General features: G+C 33.9%; 1 protein-coding gene across 1 annotated transcript; it reads left to right on the top strand.

Annotated features, from left to right (window-relative positions):
• The first annotated feature begins 571 nt into the window (after nt 1-571).
• Nucleotides 572-4254, top strand: LOC143192401 (uncharacterized). Its single transcript, XM_076397753.1, has 2 exons — nt 572-721; nt 3355-4254. Exons 1-2 carry the CDS (start codon nt 704-706, stop codon nt 4132-4134), a joined length of 798 nt encoding a protein of 265 aa, XP_076253868.1. The 5' UTR covers nt 572-703; the 3' UTR covers nt 4135-4254.
• The last annotated feature ends 11391 nt before the right edge of the window (nt 4255-15645 follow it).

Here is a 15645-nt window from a genome sequence, read left to right as displayed (position 1 = left end):
GTCCAGATAAACCCCTAGTTGGTAAAAGGAGACTTTGAAATATATTTAAAAAAAAGGGAAAAATAAAATCTTTTTTAACAAAAAAATTGAACAGACCTAAAAAGAAATAAACAAGGAACTAAAAGTTAAAAAAAACACAATAAAACTTGTACATAATAATCGTTGTAATAACTAAATAAAAATAAACTTATTTAACATATCCGCTATATCGATATATTGATATTTTTTAAAAAAATATCGATATTTTTGGCCGATATTTTTCTTGATCAGTATATTTTGGTACTTTTAAACTTTTAATGAGTTCCTTATTTATATTTCATTAATACTATTAATTTTTTTTCATTTTATAAACCTGACTTGCCTTTGCAAGTAGTTTATTGATATATACAGTCATAACTTTATTTAAATTAATCTTTGGGACATGTTTTTGAATAAAATGACGTGTCGTCTGATATTATTTCGTACCTTTAAGGTATATTCCCCTTATCACAAACATCTGCCTGGTACCGCTTTTTATGTCTGACGATAAACGAACAAATGCCAAGAATTCGAAAATGACTTGGAAATCCACGATGGGTTTTTAATTCGTGCCTAATCGATCGGACGAAAGTAGTTCTATCAAATAATATGGTCAACAGTCGAAGCTGTTAGCTATATAGTTTCAGAAAAAGCTTTTCGATTTGGTTGACGGTTTGGTTCGACAATGAGCATCTTAAACAAGGTAACGATTTCAATTTTGTATCGCTATAACATTTTTCAGGTTTCCGTTATCAATATAAATATGATAGAGATTTTTTTTTGGAAAAAGTTCGTGGCGTTTTGTTGGGCTAAAGAAGTTATCAGTTATGATGTCGTCAATGAAGATCTTTTACGGTTTTTAGTTTAAAAAAACTATTTTAAGTGTTTCCCATAGTTTTTTTCAAACTTCGTCTAGAAATATGTAGTTGTGGCGTTCTTTTTCAATTTTCTGATGTATTTTCTTTGATTGTTCACAGTGGAGTTGAGAATTATGTGTAAGACCAACAAGTAATGGTGGGTGATTCTATTCTAGTTAAGACATATACAGAGTATCATTTTTTCTTGGCATTAATCCAGGCCTCGTAAATCTTTCTGACGGCTCACGATAATTTTTATATGATATTTGACTCTTTTTATTGTGGTATTCAATCAGTTTGTTATCATTGGTAATAATAAGAAGTTTCAGAAATGTTTAGATCTCATTGTGCTTCTGCAATGCGTGCTTTTCGACTTTCTTTTGATATTCGATTTTGTGTAAATGATTTTAAATAGTTTAGTCGCTAATATCTCTATAGTTAATATCATTATTATCATCAATGCATGGCCGGAATTCGGAGAAAGTGTCTACTTCTCAAGCAATATGCTGTTGTTTGTGCTTAGCCGTACTTCGAACATTCTTCACTGAATAACTCAAGTCTTCCACTTAAAAGGTTGATTTTGTCACAGAATTTTGTATAACTTGCGTATATTTACCATCAACTTTTGTTGTATTTACACTATATTTATTACCATCTTGCCATGAGCGATCCAATGCATCATTCTGAAGTATTTATGTCTCAAATACATTCATTTCTTAAATACATACATTGACATAATTCTTCCTTAATTTTGTTATATATTTTTAAAAATTGTATTCTTTTAAAAGTAATCTCATTAAGTCCACTCATCACTCATAAGTCCCATTAAACCACTTCGTGGGTTATCTTTACACCACTTAAATACTATATTACCCAACAGTATACGAAGAGATGTTCTACATCCCTCAAATAGCTGTATATGTTTTGGCTTTTTACGGATACTTTCCAGACTAACAATTTTCTCTGATATAATTGCATTACATTTAATTTTCTGATATAATTGCATTTCGTATATTTGATTTCTGATACAGCTAAGAACAGCTGATCTTGATTCGTCAGCTGTTTCGCATAAACACGGTTTCTTTTTGGTGAATATTGTTTTTTATCTTTTGAGATATTTTAGTGACCTTGTCCGTAGTAATATTCAGTGCAGATATTTTTAATAAACACAGCATTCTATCTCTTTTTAAATAGAATAAAATTAGAAGAATAATATTGTCTGATTGTAAAACGAATTTACAACTTTAGACGGACACATATTGAAACACGTGTCACTACTGTTTTGAATTGACTATAAGATGTCAGTCTAAATGTCATACAGAAGAATTTAGAAGATAATCGTTCGTAATAGTCGAATTTTGGTGCTTGTAATATTTCCTTTTTGCCATACAAACACGTGAACTCTTGTACTTGTTGTATCTAGATTCCTTTGAGATTTACAATAGCAAGACGATCCGTCAATTGTCAGTATTTCAGTCACTTCTTCATTAGTTTTAACCTACATTTTTTTGCAGTGCTAACTATATAATGAAGGATGCAGAAGCCTCAACGTTAGTGTTAGTAAATATAACTAGCTTTTTTTTAAGTTTCTGACATGTCTCATAGCTAATATCTCCATATTAATATCGAAATATTGATACACTTATTTTACTTAATTTTTTAAAATAATTTCATCAAACCTTTTAACCATTGGATGATTAAAACGTAACTCTTCTTTCACATCAAAGTAGCCAGAGCAAAATCAAGGCTTTTTTTCTCTTTATTTTCAAAAGTAAATAACTTTTAGCCACTACACCAATTTTGATGTTTAAGGACTATTTCTAATTTCTGAGTTATTTACAGCCAGAAATAGAATGTAAATTCACTTTAATAAAACATAATATAACAATAAAAATAAAATAAAAACTAACTTCAGAAAAATATACAAGAAACTCACTAAAAAGAAAAAGGGGATTAGTGCTTAAGAAGCAAACTGAACGGCATTTGCACGGAGTGACTGTGTAAGCCAACGTTTACTAAAAACTCCTCAAAAACCGCTGAAAGGTATAGCGGTCCGGTCCTTGCTTTTATCATCAGCTTGCTTAAATAACTTAAAAGTATACAATTAGTTGATCGTATGTCCCCATAATACTTAAAGGGGTTGTCTAACCGTTGAGGAATTGTGTCTTCCATCACATCAGCTCAACAATAACATTATACACAAATATCTAATAAAATAAAAATATATGTGAAAAAATGGTACATGCCTTGAGGCTTTCCCTCTGTTTCCCTCCTTTCCTCCATCAGATTCTGACTTGGCTCTAGTGGGGCCACCTCAGAAGTGTACGCTGAGACGGAGAAATCGGTGAACATACATTAAGAAAAATATATACAGCCCAACATAGAACCTACTCCTTCTTTGAAGTCGGTTAAAAAACGTAGCATACAATTTTTTCAATCTATTTTTAATAAATTTTAATATAGTTTTATTTATTTTCAGGCTCTGTTAGTGCTCCTAGCAGTACTCTATGTTACCTCAGCAAATACGTATAAATTAAGACCAAAACGATCCGTTCAAGGTTCTCCCATATTTTCATCGGTGTTTCATAATCCCGATCCATCAAAACCTTTCATTCAGAGATTTTTGGAGGGTTCTAGATCGACTGGTCATGAAATCCAACACCAATATCGGATACCGGTCATTATAGTTCGACATTATAACATTCCAGGACAGGTTTTCTCACCACAAGCGGCCGGTGAGGCTCCTGGTAGTGAAACGGAGAAAGCATATTCAAAAATCCTCCATAACAGACAATATTTGCCGGCTTACGCGTTACCTGTCCTTCAACAATACGGAGCTGACAGTAAAATGAAGCCTCCTATGTCAAAGTCTTTGAAAAAAATTGACACACACTTGAAACCACACGTGGACGACCAGACACAGCCGAAACCAGAGTGGATGTATGTCTATCCACCCCTGACCAACGGGCGCGGTCAAGAAATCCCAGACTTGGAAACATCGGCTTCTACTAACTATCTAACCAAGGCTGTTATCAATCCTGGATACCTAATGCCGTTCAGCTACAGGGAATGGAAGAGCCAGAACGTCAAGCCCGTGCCAGAGGAACGTACGCCTCCCGGTGATTATAAGTTACCCTCGTTTTACGTGATTCCCGATATTTTATACGGGGGTTCCTTCAGGACCGTCTCTATGAAGCACGGCTTGCCCGATACGGATAAACCCAAGCCTTTCCGTGTTAGCAACCCGAAGCAAAACTAATCTGTGTATGTGTATATATAGAAATATATATAATTTTAAATGTGATATAGACACCAATAAGAAATAATAATAATAATTTTTTATATCAATAACAGTAGACCAATAAACATCATGGACGTTTTTGTTTCCTTTCAACTAAACAAAATATTTATATATCGCAGTGTTTATAATTTCAGAAGGTATTATTTTTTTTGTACAAAATATGCTCCAAATATTGTCCTTCCATTCATTCTTACACAGTCCTCTAACCAAAATGGCATGTTGCACTCACACATAGGTAGTGGAACCATTGTAAGATGTCTGAAGAAGTTACATGACGAATATCACCATGGTAATATCGAAATTATGATACGCTTATTTTGCTTAACTTCTTAAATAATTTCATTAAACCTTTTAATTATTGGATTACTAGCGACCCGCCCCGGCTTCGCACGGGTGCAATGCTGATACTAAATTAAATACACTACAGAAAAAATATGAACGTTGTATATAAAAACATAGCGGCCCGCTCCGACTTTGCACGGACATAAAATATATATGCCTATGTCACTCAGTGAAAACATGATTAAAATCGATCCAGTATTTTTGATTCATTCATCACTGCCCTTGGCCTGCACGCATTAAAATCGGAGTAAAACAATTCCTCTTCCCCTATACTTACTATGAAGATTTCCTGCTATCTTTGGAATATCTAAATTCATACAATTTTTATTACATTACACATTTTTAAACGCAAATTTTAAATTTGTAATATCTTCGAAAATATTTGTTTAATTTACATGCTGTAAGGAACATTATTGATCTATTTTAATTGCACACTGTATTTAAGGTACTTAATTCGATAAGGATTAATGCCGTATTGCTTAAAATAGCTTCGTAAATAAGCCATTTTCTCACGTAAAAAGTAAACAATAAAAATGGTTAATGTGGGTTATCCCTAAAAGATAAACATATACCATCGCGGACTTTTTTGTAGACCTTTTTATTGTGTACAATACTGTAGTACATTAATTTGATCTAACTCGTAGGGTTAGGCAGCGTTTTTGCTAATTGCTAAATAAGCCTAAAAAATAGATTAATTTACGACATCACGTTAGAAACCGCTAAAATTGGCAATGTTGCCTTAGTATATTATGCATGTATTATACATATAAACCTTCCTCTTAAATCACTCTATCTATTGAAAAAAACCGCATCAAATTCCGTTGCGTAGTTTTAAAGATTTAAGCGCACATAGGGATATAGGGACAGAAAAGGCGACTTTGTTTTATACTATGTAGTGATTAAAACGTAACTTGCTTTTTACATCATAGTTACCAGAACAAAATCAAAGCTTTTTATTTTATTTTATGTTATAAACAAATGAAATTAAAATTAAAAAGAGACCTTAAAATATGAAAAAGAGACCAATAAACATCATGGACGTAGAAATCGTTTTTAGTTTCTTTAAACTAACCAAAGTAATTGTAGAAACATATTTATACATTAGAGTGTTTGTAATCTCAGAGGTTGATATTTTTTGCACAAAATATGTTTTCCATCTATTCTTACACAGCGTTCTAACCAAAATGGCAAAAACAGTTACCTCGGGACGGAGTAACAGACTTGTAGGTCTCCTTCTTTTAAGTTAGTTGTAATACAATATCTGTAGTATCTTATTTTACATAGCCTTCAAGATAAAAAGGCTACAAATACATTATTACAGTATTTATTTCTCAGATTATATTTCTCTAGATTTTTCAAAAATTATAATCCTATAAATTAATTCTAAAGGATTTACAACAGATGATTTTTAATCCACTTCATGTTGAAGACTCACAGTCAGGCTTCACTTTTCTGCATTTGTCATTTTGTCGAAGTGTCTAAATTTGTACTATGTGAAGCTTATGGCTCCATCTATTGCAATATGTGAATTATGGAGTGGATGTTTTCAATGTGGTGATTTTGATACCGAAGACAAACAACCTTCTGGACAGCCAAGCAATTTTGAAGACAGGGATTTGAATACATTACTTGATGATGATCGGTGTAGAACGCAAGCAGGATATGTAGTATTATTGGAAGTAATACAATAAATCAGCGAGAACAGCAAATTAACAATACCTTGACCTTTATGGAGGGACTTTTGAATGTGGGAATTCCACCTAAATTTGCGATCGAAGACAAGACCGAGATAAGTGGCTTCTTCTGACCATGGGATTTCGGCGTTCTCGATTTTAAGACGCGAAATGCTCTGTGCAAAACGCTTCTTGTGGAAGAAGATGGCTTGGGTTTTCTGTGGGTTGACCTGCAACCTCCAGAAATGTAACCACTGAACCATCTCATCCAGTTGTTTTTGGAGTCTGCTTCGGATGTGCGGTGTTACTCTTGAAGAAGCAAAGTAAGCAGTGGCGTCTGCGTAAAAAGCTGCCTCAGCTTGTGGTCTTCTAGGGATATCTGAAAGAAAAATATTAAATAGAACGGGTGCCAGTGGGGAGCCTTCTGGAACTCCTGCGTCGATGGTTTTCCGGCTAGAGAGAATATATTTAATCTTCACCTGGAACGATCGTCCTGACAGAAATGATTTGATAAGAGCTGTTAGGTCATCAGGTAGACCTAATCGGATGCATTTCGCCACTAAGCCTTCGTGCCAAACTTTGTCAAAGGTTTTGGTCAGGTCCAAAAAGACCGCTCCAAGTCTTTCACGTCGGTTAAAAGCACAGTTGATTTTTGCGGCCAGCCGATGGGCCTAATGAACTGCTGAATGTTTGGCGCGGAATCCGAATTGCTCATCTGGAATGATATTGTTTGTCTTCGTAAAATCATTAAGAGTATAAAGAACTGTTCTTTTAGCAAGTTTTGAAATGGAACTTAGTAGGCTGATAGGTCTGTACTCAGAAGGTGATGACTTAGATCCTTTTTTGGAGATAACTGCGATTTGCTGTATGAATGGAAGCAAAGATACATTGAAAGACGCTTCGTCTTTTGTGAAGTGTTGTTGCAGATGGCAACATCTGCAATACTTCTTGCATCGTATTGTTACTGGTGATCCATTACGATAATCTAAAATAAGAAAAATCATGGCGAGCACTTAGTGATGCATTAACATCAACGACAGCTATAAAAAGTTGTTTTTATTGTATAGCTAATTTATTTTTTAAAATTAATTTCCTTTAGACACTAGACAACTTTTCTAAATCAAGAATCATCAATCGACTGAGCGATACAATGGTTGCAAAGATGTCTTGGGATGTCATTACTTATATGGTTGTTTCGATGTCTAAAATTCCGACTTTTGCTGGCTAAAAGCGATTTTTAGAAAACATTCACAAGTTATAACTATTAATTAAAGAATATTTAAATAACTAGAGGTTGGCTCAATGAATATTTTGACTGATTGTTGATGAGCATCTTGAGTTGATAGTCAAGTCAAAGAATATTTCTTTTAATTCACATATTTATTACTAGATTCAAATGATGAAAGAGCTTTCCTCCCTACTATTAGATAAAAAATAAAAAATGATAAAAGAGAAATAGAGAGGCAGTAGAATATTATTGCCATTGATTTTTAATATATTTTTTATATCGATACTAATTTAATCGTTATTCTAACTAATTTCAGAGTAAATTCAATTTTATTCATCAAGATGCTCTTCTTCAAGAGTTCCTCTGAGGCAAACAGCCCCTCGTCGTTGGATAACAGATCTGGATTATACGACAAATCAATTTAAAGCTTTTGAAGCAATAATTCATTCAACCGGGCTATTTATTTTTACTTTTCCTTGCAAATGGCTATCTAAGAGTTTTATGAGGTTGGTTTTCAATAAGTACAATGTCCTACCTATATACCTTTCTAGTGTGAGTTCATGATATAAGCAAACTATAAATACTAAACTAGGATTTGATCAAGATCTCTGTAAATTTTTGCATCTATTCGTAATTTTATTCATTATTATTATTATTACATATATAAGAAGAAGCAGATTCTTATGTGAAATTCTTCTTTTATGATATTTACTGAAATGAAATGATATTTTATGATATTTACTGATGAATATGATTCTTATGTGAAATTTACAGCATGATTATGGTATACTATCTTCACTATAGTTTCTCAATACTTTCTGAATATAATGGTCAGAACAAGATGGCTTCAGTCAACGTTCATCTAACAGATAATCTTATTAATATGAAAATCATACTCAAAATTTTTAAAACAATTTTAATTCTTAATAAAAAAGTTGAATAAATAAGTAAATATTTGAATGAAACCACAAGATGATTTAATGATGGCATATTACACTTATCAATTAAGCACACCTTAACCCGTCTGCAATTTGAAATGCATACCAAGCATGTTTGTCATTGCCGATTCACGTTAAACTGGGCAATTAGACAAAAAGAAAGTTCCAGAAGTCATTAGGTTAATATTGGATTTAGCAAAGGGATAAAACAGGCTGAAATCGTTTCAAAATCATCATTTCGCAGAAAGATTGCGAGCAGTGATGTTTGTGAATTTGACTTGTTAAATTATGAAGTTAAACATGTTAAGATTAAAAGTAAGTTTCATGTATATTAAACAAAATTTTCATGTAGGGTATTAGACCCAGAACATATGGTATTTTTAATAACAATTAGGTATCAGGTCGAGTGTGTATATTGGCATTTTTTATTTCTATTTTGTCCATTGAGATTCCTAAGCCGAGAGGCAATGTTTCTTATGTAATACCTTTAGTAGCTCTACATATTTTAATTAATTTTCTTATTAATATGTTTCTTTAATTTGAATTTGATATCTAATGTCCTAGTTAAATATTTAGCACTATTTTCCTATGGTGCAGTAATACAATTTTAGTTTTAGTCCTTTGTTGGTAGAGTTAATAGGAACTCACTAGAGCTGATTTAGTTTTGTTTGTTTTGTTGGTTCATTCTATTATTTCATCCCTAGCCTCCCCAAGCCTCTTTATAGATGCTTCTTAGTTTTTGTGTACTGTTCATCACCAGTTTAGTTATATTATTAGTACAATATATAGCAGCAAAACAGATGGTTCTAGGATGGTACCTTCAGGCATCATTCTTTATTCTTATTTTTTATATTTCTTATTAATTACATCTTCCATTTCCAAAACCAAAATAAAACTAAACTATTCAGGCTAAAGTTAAGAATATACTAAAGAAGTTTGTGTGGCTTGGTTCGCTTCAATCTTCTGAGTTCCTGCGTGTTGTCAGATAGCTGCATTGCTGTGATTAAGCAAATGTATTTAAAGTTTTAATGCGAAATCTTGGTCATCGTGCTGCTCTTCGTTGGTTATGTAGCCATAAACATTGGTAATTGATCGGAAAAATATTATTCCAACCAATATTTAACGTTGTCTTCTTGCGGAAGTTCATGATTATTCAATTTTACTGAGGGACGTGTTCTTCTACAAAGGGTGAATGTCACATGTGTAGATTTTGTCTCATTTGCTCTGATATGCCACATTTTCAACCACAATTCGACTTTGTTAAGATAAAGTTGGAAGTTTCTTGTGGCTGATATTGGATCCTCGAGTGTTGATAAAACCGCTGGCGGTAAGTCAGCGGTATACAATAGATATAACAGTGAGCCAAGAACACTTCCCTGCGGAACACCCGAATATATTGGGTGCAGGTGAGTTTGACCTTGTTTGACCTTGTCTGTCTGTGAGGTATGATTTAAGCAGTTGAAAGTGCGTATATGGCAAAAGCTTTTTCAATTTAACATGCAGTCCAGTGTGCCACACCTTGTCGAAGACTTGATATATATTGATAAATGAAGCGGCGTAATTTTTTTTGTCGTTTAAGATGTTTTAAATTTGGTTGACTATGTATTTGTTCCGTTGTTCCTTGTTTATTACGGAAGCCAAATTGATGGTCTGGAATAATATTTCTCTCCTCTGCGATTAATTTTAGTCTCTTATTGTATAGTTTTTCGAAAAGTTTGGAGATCGCACGTAACAGGCGTATAGGGCAATAAGAGGGGACGTCTTCTGATTTTTTCCCATGTTTAAGAATCATAATGATTGGAGCCACTTTCCGAGTGCTAGAAAAATAACTGAGTCTTAGTATGGCATTAAATATGAATGTTATTAATTTGATGCCCTTTTCTGAGAGCTCTTTTAAGAATCTTCCAGTAATTATATCAAAACCAGGAGCTTTCTAGGATTGATTTCTTTAACAATTGTTTGTTTTACTTCCTTAACAGTAAATTTATCATGTGGCAGATTCATTTGAAACGGAGTGTTAAGAAATATTAATATAAGATAACAAAAATAAGAAGAATAAGTATCTATGTTTTCTCAATAAATGTATCATAATACATGCAAGCACCTAATAATAGCGCTTTCGTAAAAAATATTGTTCACAATTAAGGAAAAACGAATTACCAATAAGCGAAGTTTAAGCGACACATCTTCTATTGGTTCCAATATGTTTGTTATAAATTAAATTTTCTCTTACAGATCTCAACACTCTTAATTGTCCTAACATTGGGACCACTGGTTCTGTCGCTAGGCGCCCGAGAAAGACTAGACAGGCCGTCCGTCTACGCCAATCCCTATCTGGCATCGGACAGCTACTACGAAGATCTACTAGAGCTATATGAACAGACTCGGCAATTTTCGACGACTACACCAGTACCGAAAGCCTCTCCGTACGACCGCGCTGTCGTAATCTTCAAAAATACCAAAACCAAAACCGGCGCGAGGGAAGTCGAAATAAAAATAATCCGTGGAAATAACGAGACACAGGCAACAGAAAATCCACCGACGCAGCCAAAACTACCGCTGAAATCAACTGAGAAATTCACATTCCACGACGACAACGGTCTAATTCAAAATGGAATAGAAACCAGCGAAACGAAGAAGAAATTCGAGAAGAAAACCAAAAAGTCTTCCAGGGTTAAGCGATCATTTGGGGGCAACCCGATTTTTGCCTCCGTATTTGGAGAGGGTGGAAGGTCTAGATCATTGTCCGAGCGCTTTTTTGAGGGAAGCAGGCAAAGGGATCGGGTTTGGTATCAGCCGAGTCCGGTTCCGTGTGAACCGGAGGTCGTTGAACCTCCACCACAGCATTACGTGTATGAACAACCTCCCGTTTACAATGAGGTATACGCGGCCCCTCCTCAACAATATGTCTATTATAATGCTCCAAATTATCAGTATCCGCAAGCTCCCGCTGACGTTTACGGTCCACCATCGGTGGTGACTGACTATCCATATTCAGAACCAAGAGAAAACGTTTACAATGTCCCCATTTACGAACATCAACATGTTCCTTTAACTACAACAAGTCCTGTACCAGATATCGCCACTTTATACCCTTATCCACCTCAAGACCCCATTTCTGAGTCGAATTTATATCAAACTCCCGTACCCACACCAAGTCTCGTATATGGACCACCAGAAACTGAAACCAAGAAACCGGTAATCCACGTAGAAACCGAACAGACCGATGATAGGTCAGATATTCCCATAGAGCCTCAACAAGTTTACGGTTTACCAACTGATCGATCCATCGTGACCGAAGCAGAGATCGCACAAACCTCCACAACCACCAAGAAAGATCTGCGAAAAAAACTGTATTATAACGAACACTCTTCCGGTAAACGTACCGATTTTACCGGAGGAGCCTCAGCTCCATTAGAACTACCCCAAGAAATTAAATCGTCGAATTACGAGAACAATTTCAGATCGACTTCGCTTCGTTTACCTAAAGGCCACTCCGGTTTGTTCCACAACACCACGAAGAACGAATCAACAACTGCATCGGAAAATGAGGAATCAGAACAATCTAATCTAGGAACTGTTAGAGCCGTCTATTATAAAAATTTTTCGATATCTGTTATTCCGGACACCTCAAAATTGACTACAACCGAAACATCAGTGTCTGGTGAGGATACAACCAACAAAACTATACAAACCGAGAAGAAAACGGACGAGTCTAAAGCGGAAAACATCACCGCAATATATTCAAAACAACTAGAAGTTTTAAACAATTTAAATAAGGAAAAACTTAGCCAATACTCGTATTTTTTGCCAAAGCAGACAGACAACGGTTCTAGGAAATGGGACATGTTGAATAAATATAAAATATATTATCTGAACAGGGTTGACTCAACAGAAAAATCAGCCACAAAGGATTTTGATCATTCTATCGATACCAAACTAAGTAACCGTCCACATGCTTTTTACAATGCTCCTATTTCTGAAACACCATCTCCATTAAACGTTCATAAGTTTTCTCCTGCCTCTTCAGAAATGCAGAAGATGTCTCAGTTTCATCGAGTGGCACAAGATCTTAAAAAAATGATCTTGAATAAAGCACAAACATTTTCATACAGTTTTACAGCGAAAACGCCAGATAACCAAAACAACTTTAAACAATCGAGTGGATCCCTTAACCAGAATCATGCTTTTATCAACTCTGTAGTGTCTAAAGAAAAGACGAGGCCAGCTACTGTATATGGACCTCCACTAGATGTTCGCTACAATGCAAATCAAGGAAAATCCGCAACTCCAACATATCCAAAATCAACTTTCTCTTATAGTTATACAGCAAAGACATCAAATAATCACGAAAATTCGAAACAAGAACACTCATCCAATTCTCAGAAACATTCTTCTAACACTTATTTCAAACCAGCTACTGTATATGGCGCTCCTGCTTTAGATAAAGCTGGTCCTGCTATATCTACACGTCTTCCAAATCTTCAGAAGGTATCCGAGTTTCATAAAATTGCTCAAAATTTTAAAACAATGGCTTTGAATCAAGCTCAAACCTACAATTTAAATGCGAAGCACCAACCGACTGTTGGATCAAGCGTTTCTTATAGTTATACAGCCAAGACATCAAATAATCAAGAAAATTCAAAACAAGAACACTCATCCAATTCTCAGAAACATTCTTCTAATACTTATTTCAAACCAGCTGCTGTATATGGCGCTCCTGCTTTAGATAAAGCTGGTCCTGCTATATCTACACGTCTTCCAAATCTTCAGAAGGTATCCGAGTTTCATAAAATTGCTCAAAATTTTAAAACAATGGCTTTGAATCAAGCTCAAACCTACAATTTAAATGCGAAGCACCAACCGACTGTTGGATCAAGCGTTTCTTATAGTTATACAGCCAAGACATCAAATAATCAAGAAAATTCGAAACAAGAACACTCATCCAATACTCAGAAACATTTTTCTAATGCCCAATTCAGACCAGCTACAGTATATGGCGTTCCTGCTTTAGACCTTCATAATGGTATTCCCGCTACACCTTCACCTCTTCCAAATATTCAACAAGTATACGAATTTCATAAAAATGCTCAAAATATCAAAACAACGGTTTTGAATCAAGCTCAAAGCTCATATAAAAATTCAAAGCATCAACCATCTGTTGAATCAAGTATTTCTTATACTTATACAGCAAAGTCCTCAAATGGTCAAGGTAACTCAAAGCAAGAACATTCATCCAACATTCAAAAGCATTCTTTTGATGATAAAATTAGACCTGCTACTATATATGGTGTTCCAGCATTAGATATTCACCATAACCTAAATAAGGGAAAATATAGTATTTCCGACACCCCTACACATCTCCCAAATCTTCAAAAAGTATCAGAATTTCATAAAGTTGTTCAGGATCTTAAAACAAAAGTCTCGAATCATCAGCAAGTCTCCTATACATCAAAGACGAAAGAAAAATCTTCTAATGTTACTCCGTCTTTCTCTTATGGTTTTACAGCAAAATCCTCGACAAATCAAAGTCATTCAAAACAACAAGATCTCCATAAAGTTGATATAGAGTATAAATCAAAACCACTTCCAGTGTATAGCGCACCATACGCCCACTATGTTACTAATAATCAGATATCATCCACATCAGCTGACTCAAAACAAGAAAATCATCAAACATCGACAGTTTCATACAGTTATACGGCGAAAGCAATATCCAACCAACACAACCTCAAACAATCAGTTAAAATATCAAAACCAAATACTGTATATGGCGTTCCACCTTTAGAGACTCAACAAAATTCACTTGATTTTCAGAGAAATGAATCCAAATCACATGATTCTTACGTCTATCCAAAACCCACAGATTCGTTACCAAACCTTTCCTCACAGTTGCATCTCCCTAAATCAGAGCAATCCGTGCCTTTTGAATATCATCCCATATTAAATGAAAAAACAAACGGATTTAGGAAAAATCACTTTTTCAATAAACAAACTTTTTACGAAATACCATTCGATAGTTCCACACCTCATAATTCACAACATAAAAAAGTTTTATACAAAGTTGTCAAAAGGCCACTAAACAATCGTTGATAACTAAACAGAATTGTCAAACAGTAACTATAATATCTAAATTTTGGTTAGGTATAGTTTACCATCCACGTAAAACAGTCATTACTTTTTGAAAATCAAATGCCACTTGATAGTTCTTTTGTAGCATATACTTTGTAACTTAAATAATTATATAAAACTAGAATAATTGTCAATGTTTAGGTCATGTATCTATTTATTTCAGCATAGTTTATGTAACAATAATATTTATTTATTTATTCTAATAAGTTTTAGATTATATACATAGTAGTTGTAATTTATTTCAATAAAATTATTATACATCATATAGTGAGTTTTTTGTTAAATTTAAATATTTGATTGGTTGAAATATTAGCACGTGTCTATATCAATATGCAAACGACGTAGTGCCAGAAAATATTATTGACGTGCAGATATTCGTCGAAAGAAAGTGAAAATATGACCTTGCTAGTCATTACTAGATACAATATCGCAATTAATTTTACTACACGTTGATTTTAATCGAGTCGTTTGGTTTCAGCGCTTACTATTCGATTTTATGGCAACTTTAATGTCGTGTTCATTCATTTCTCTATAGTTTTTTAGGTTATGTTTCAACGGTTGTTAAATTCGTTAATGTCAAGTAAGTGACATTTTTCCGATCGTAATTGTTTCGAAACATCTTTTATTAAAAAATAGTGCTAATAACTTACGTAATGTAATTATTGAAAATGCAGCTTGTAGTATGCTTTACACTAAAAATTATTATTTTCATAGAAAGTGTAGAGGTTATGTAAGTCTTGGCAAATCGACTGTCTATAGTAATCCGAAAATGTACGACCGTTCATTATATCTTAATTATTTTTCTCACTCAAGACACGTTTTGATTTGGTTGATAATTCTTTATGCAATGAAGGCTGTCTATATACGGTTATATTATTGTAAAATGTCACTATAATTTACCGTCTGTCACTGTCATCTATAATTATCCCTAATATGTGAAAATCATTTGACGATTCGTAACCTAGAAAATTAATTTATTCTTTTGTTCTAATGTTTTTATGAAAAATTAGGATAAAAAAATAAGAAAACGTTTTTTTGTCACATATTTGCTGAGTATTAAGGACAAATATGATAATAGGAAGGACAGTCTGTAGTAATAAATGTGCGTAACTATTAAGCAATTAAACCAGTGTCTTTTAAGTGAAATTATAATGAC

This window comes from Rhynchophorus ferrugineus, unplaced genomic scaffold, assembly GCF_030347505.1.
Source record: "Rhynchophorus ferrugineus isolate W39M unplaced genomic scaffold, kcgeb_rfMv2 rfM3, whole genome shotgun sequence".
Taxonomy (NCBI): Eukaryota; Metazoa; Arthropoda; class Insecta; order Coleoptera; family Curculionidae; genus Rhynchophorus; species Rhynchophorus ferrugineus.
The sequence above is the reverse complement of the archived record's forward strand: the minus strand, read 5'-3'. Positions and strand labels throughout refer to the sequence as shown.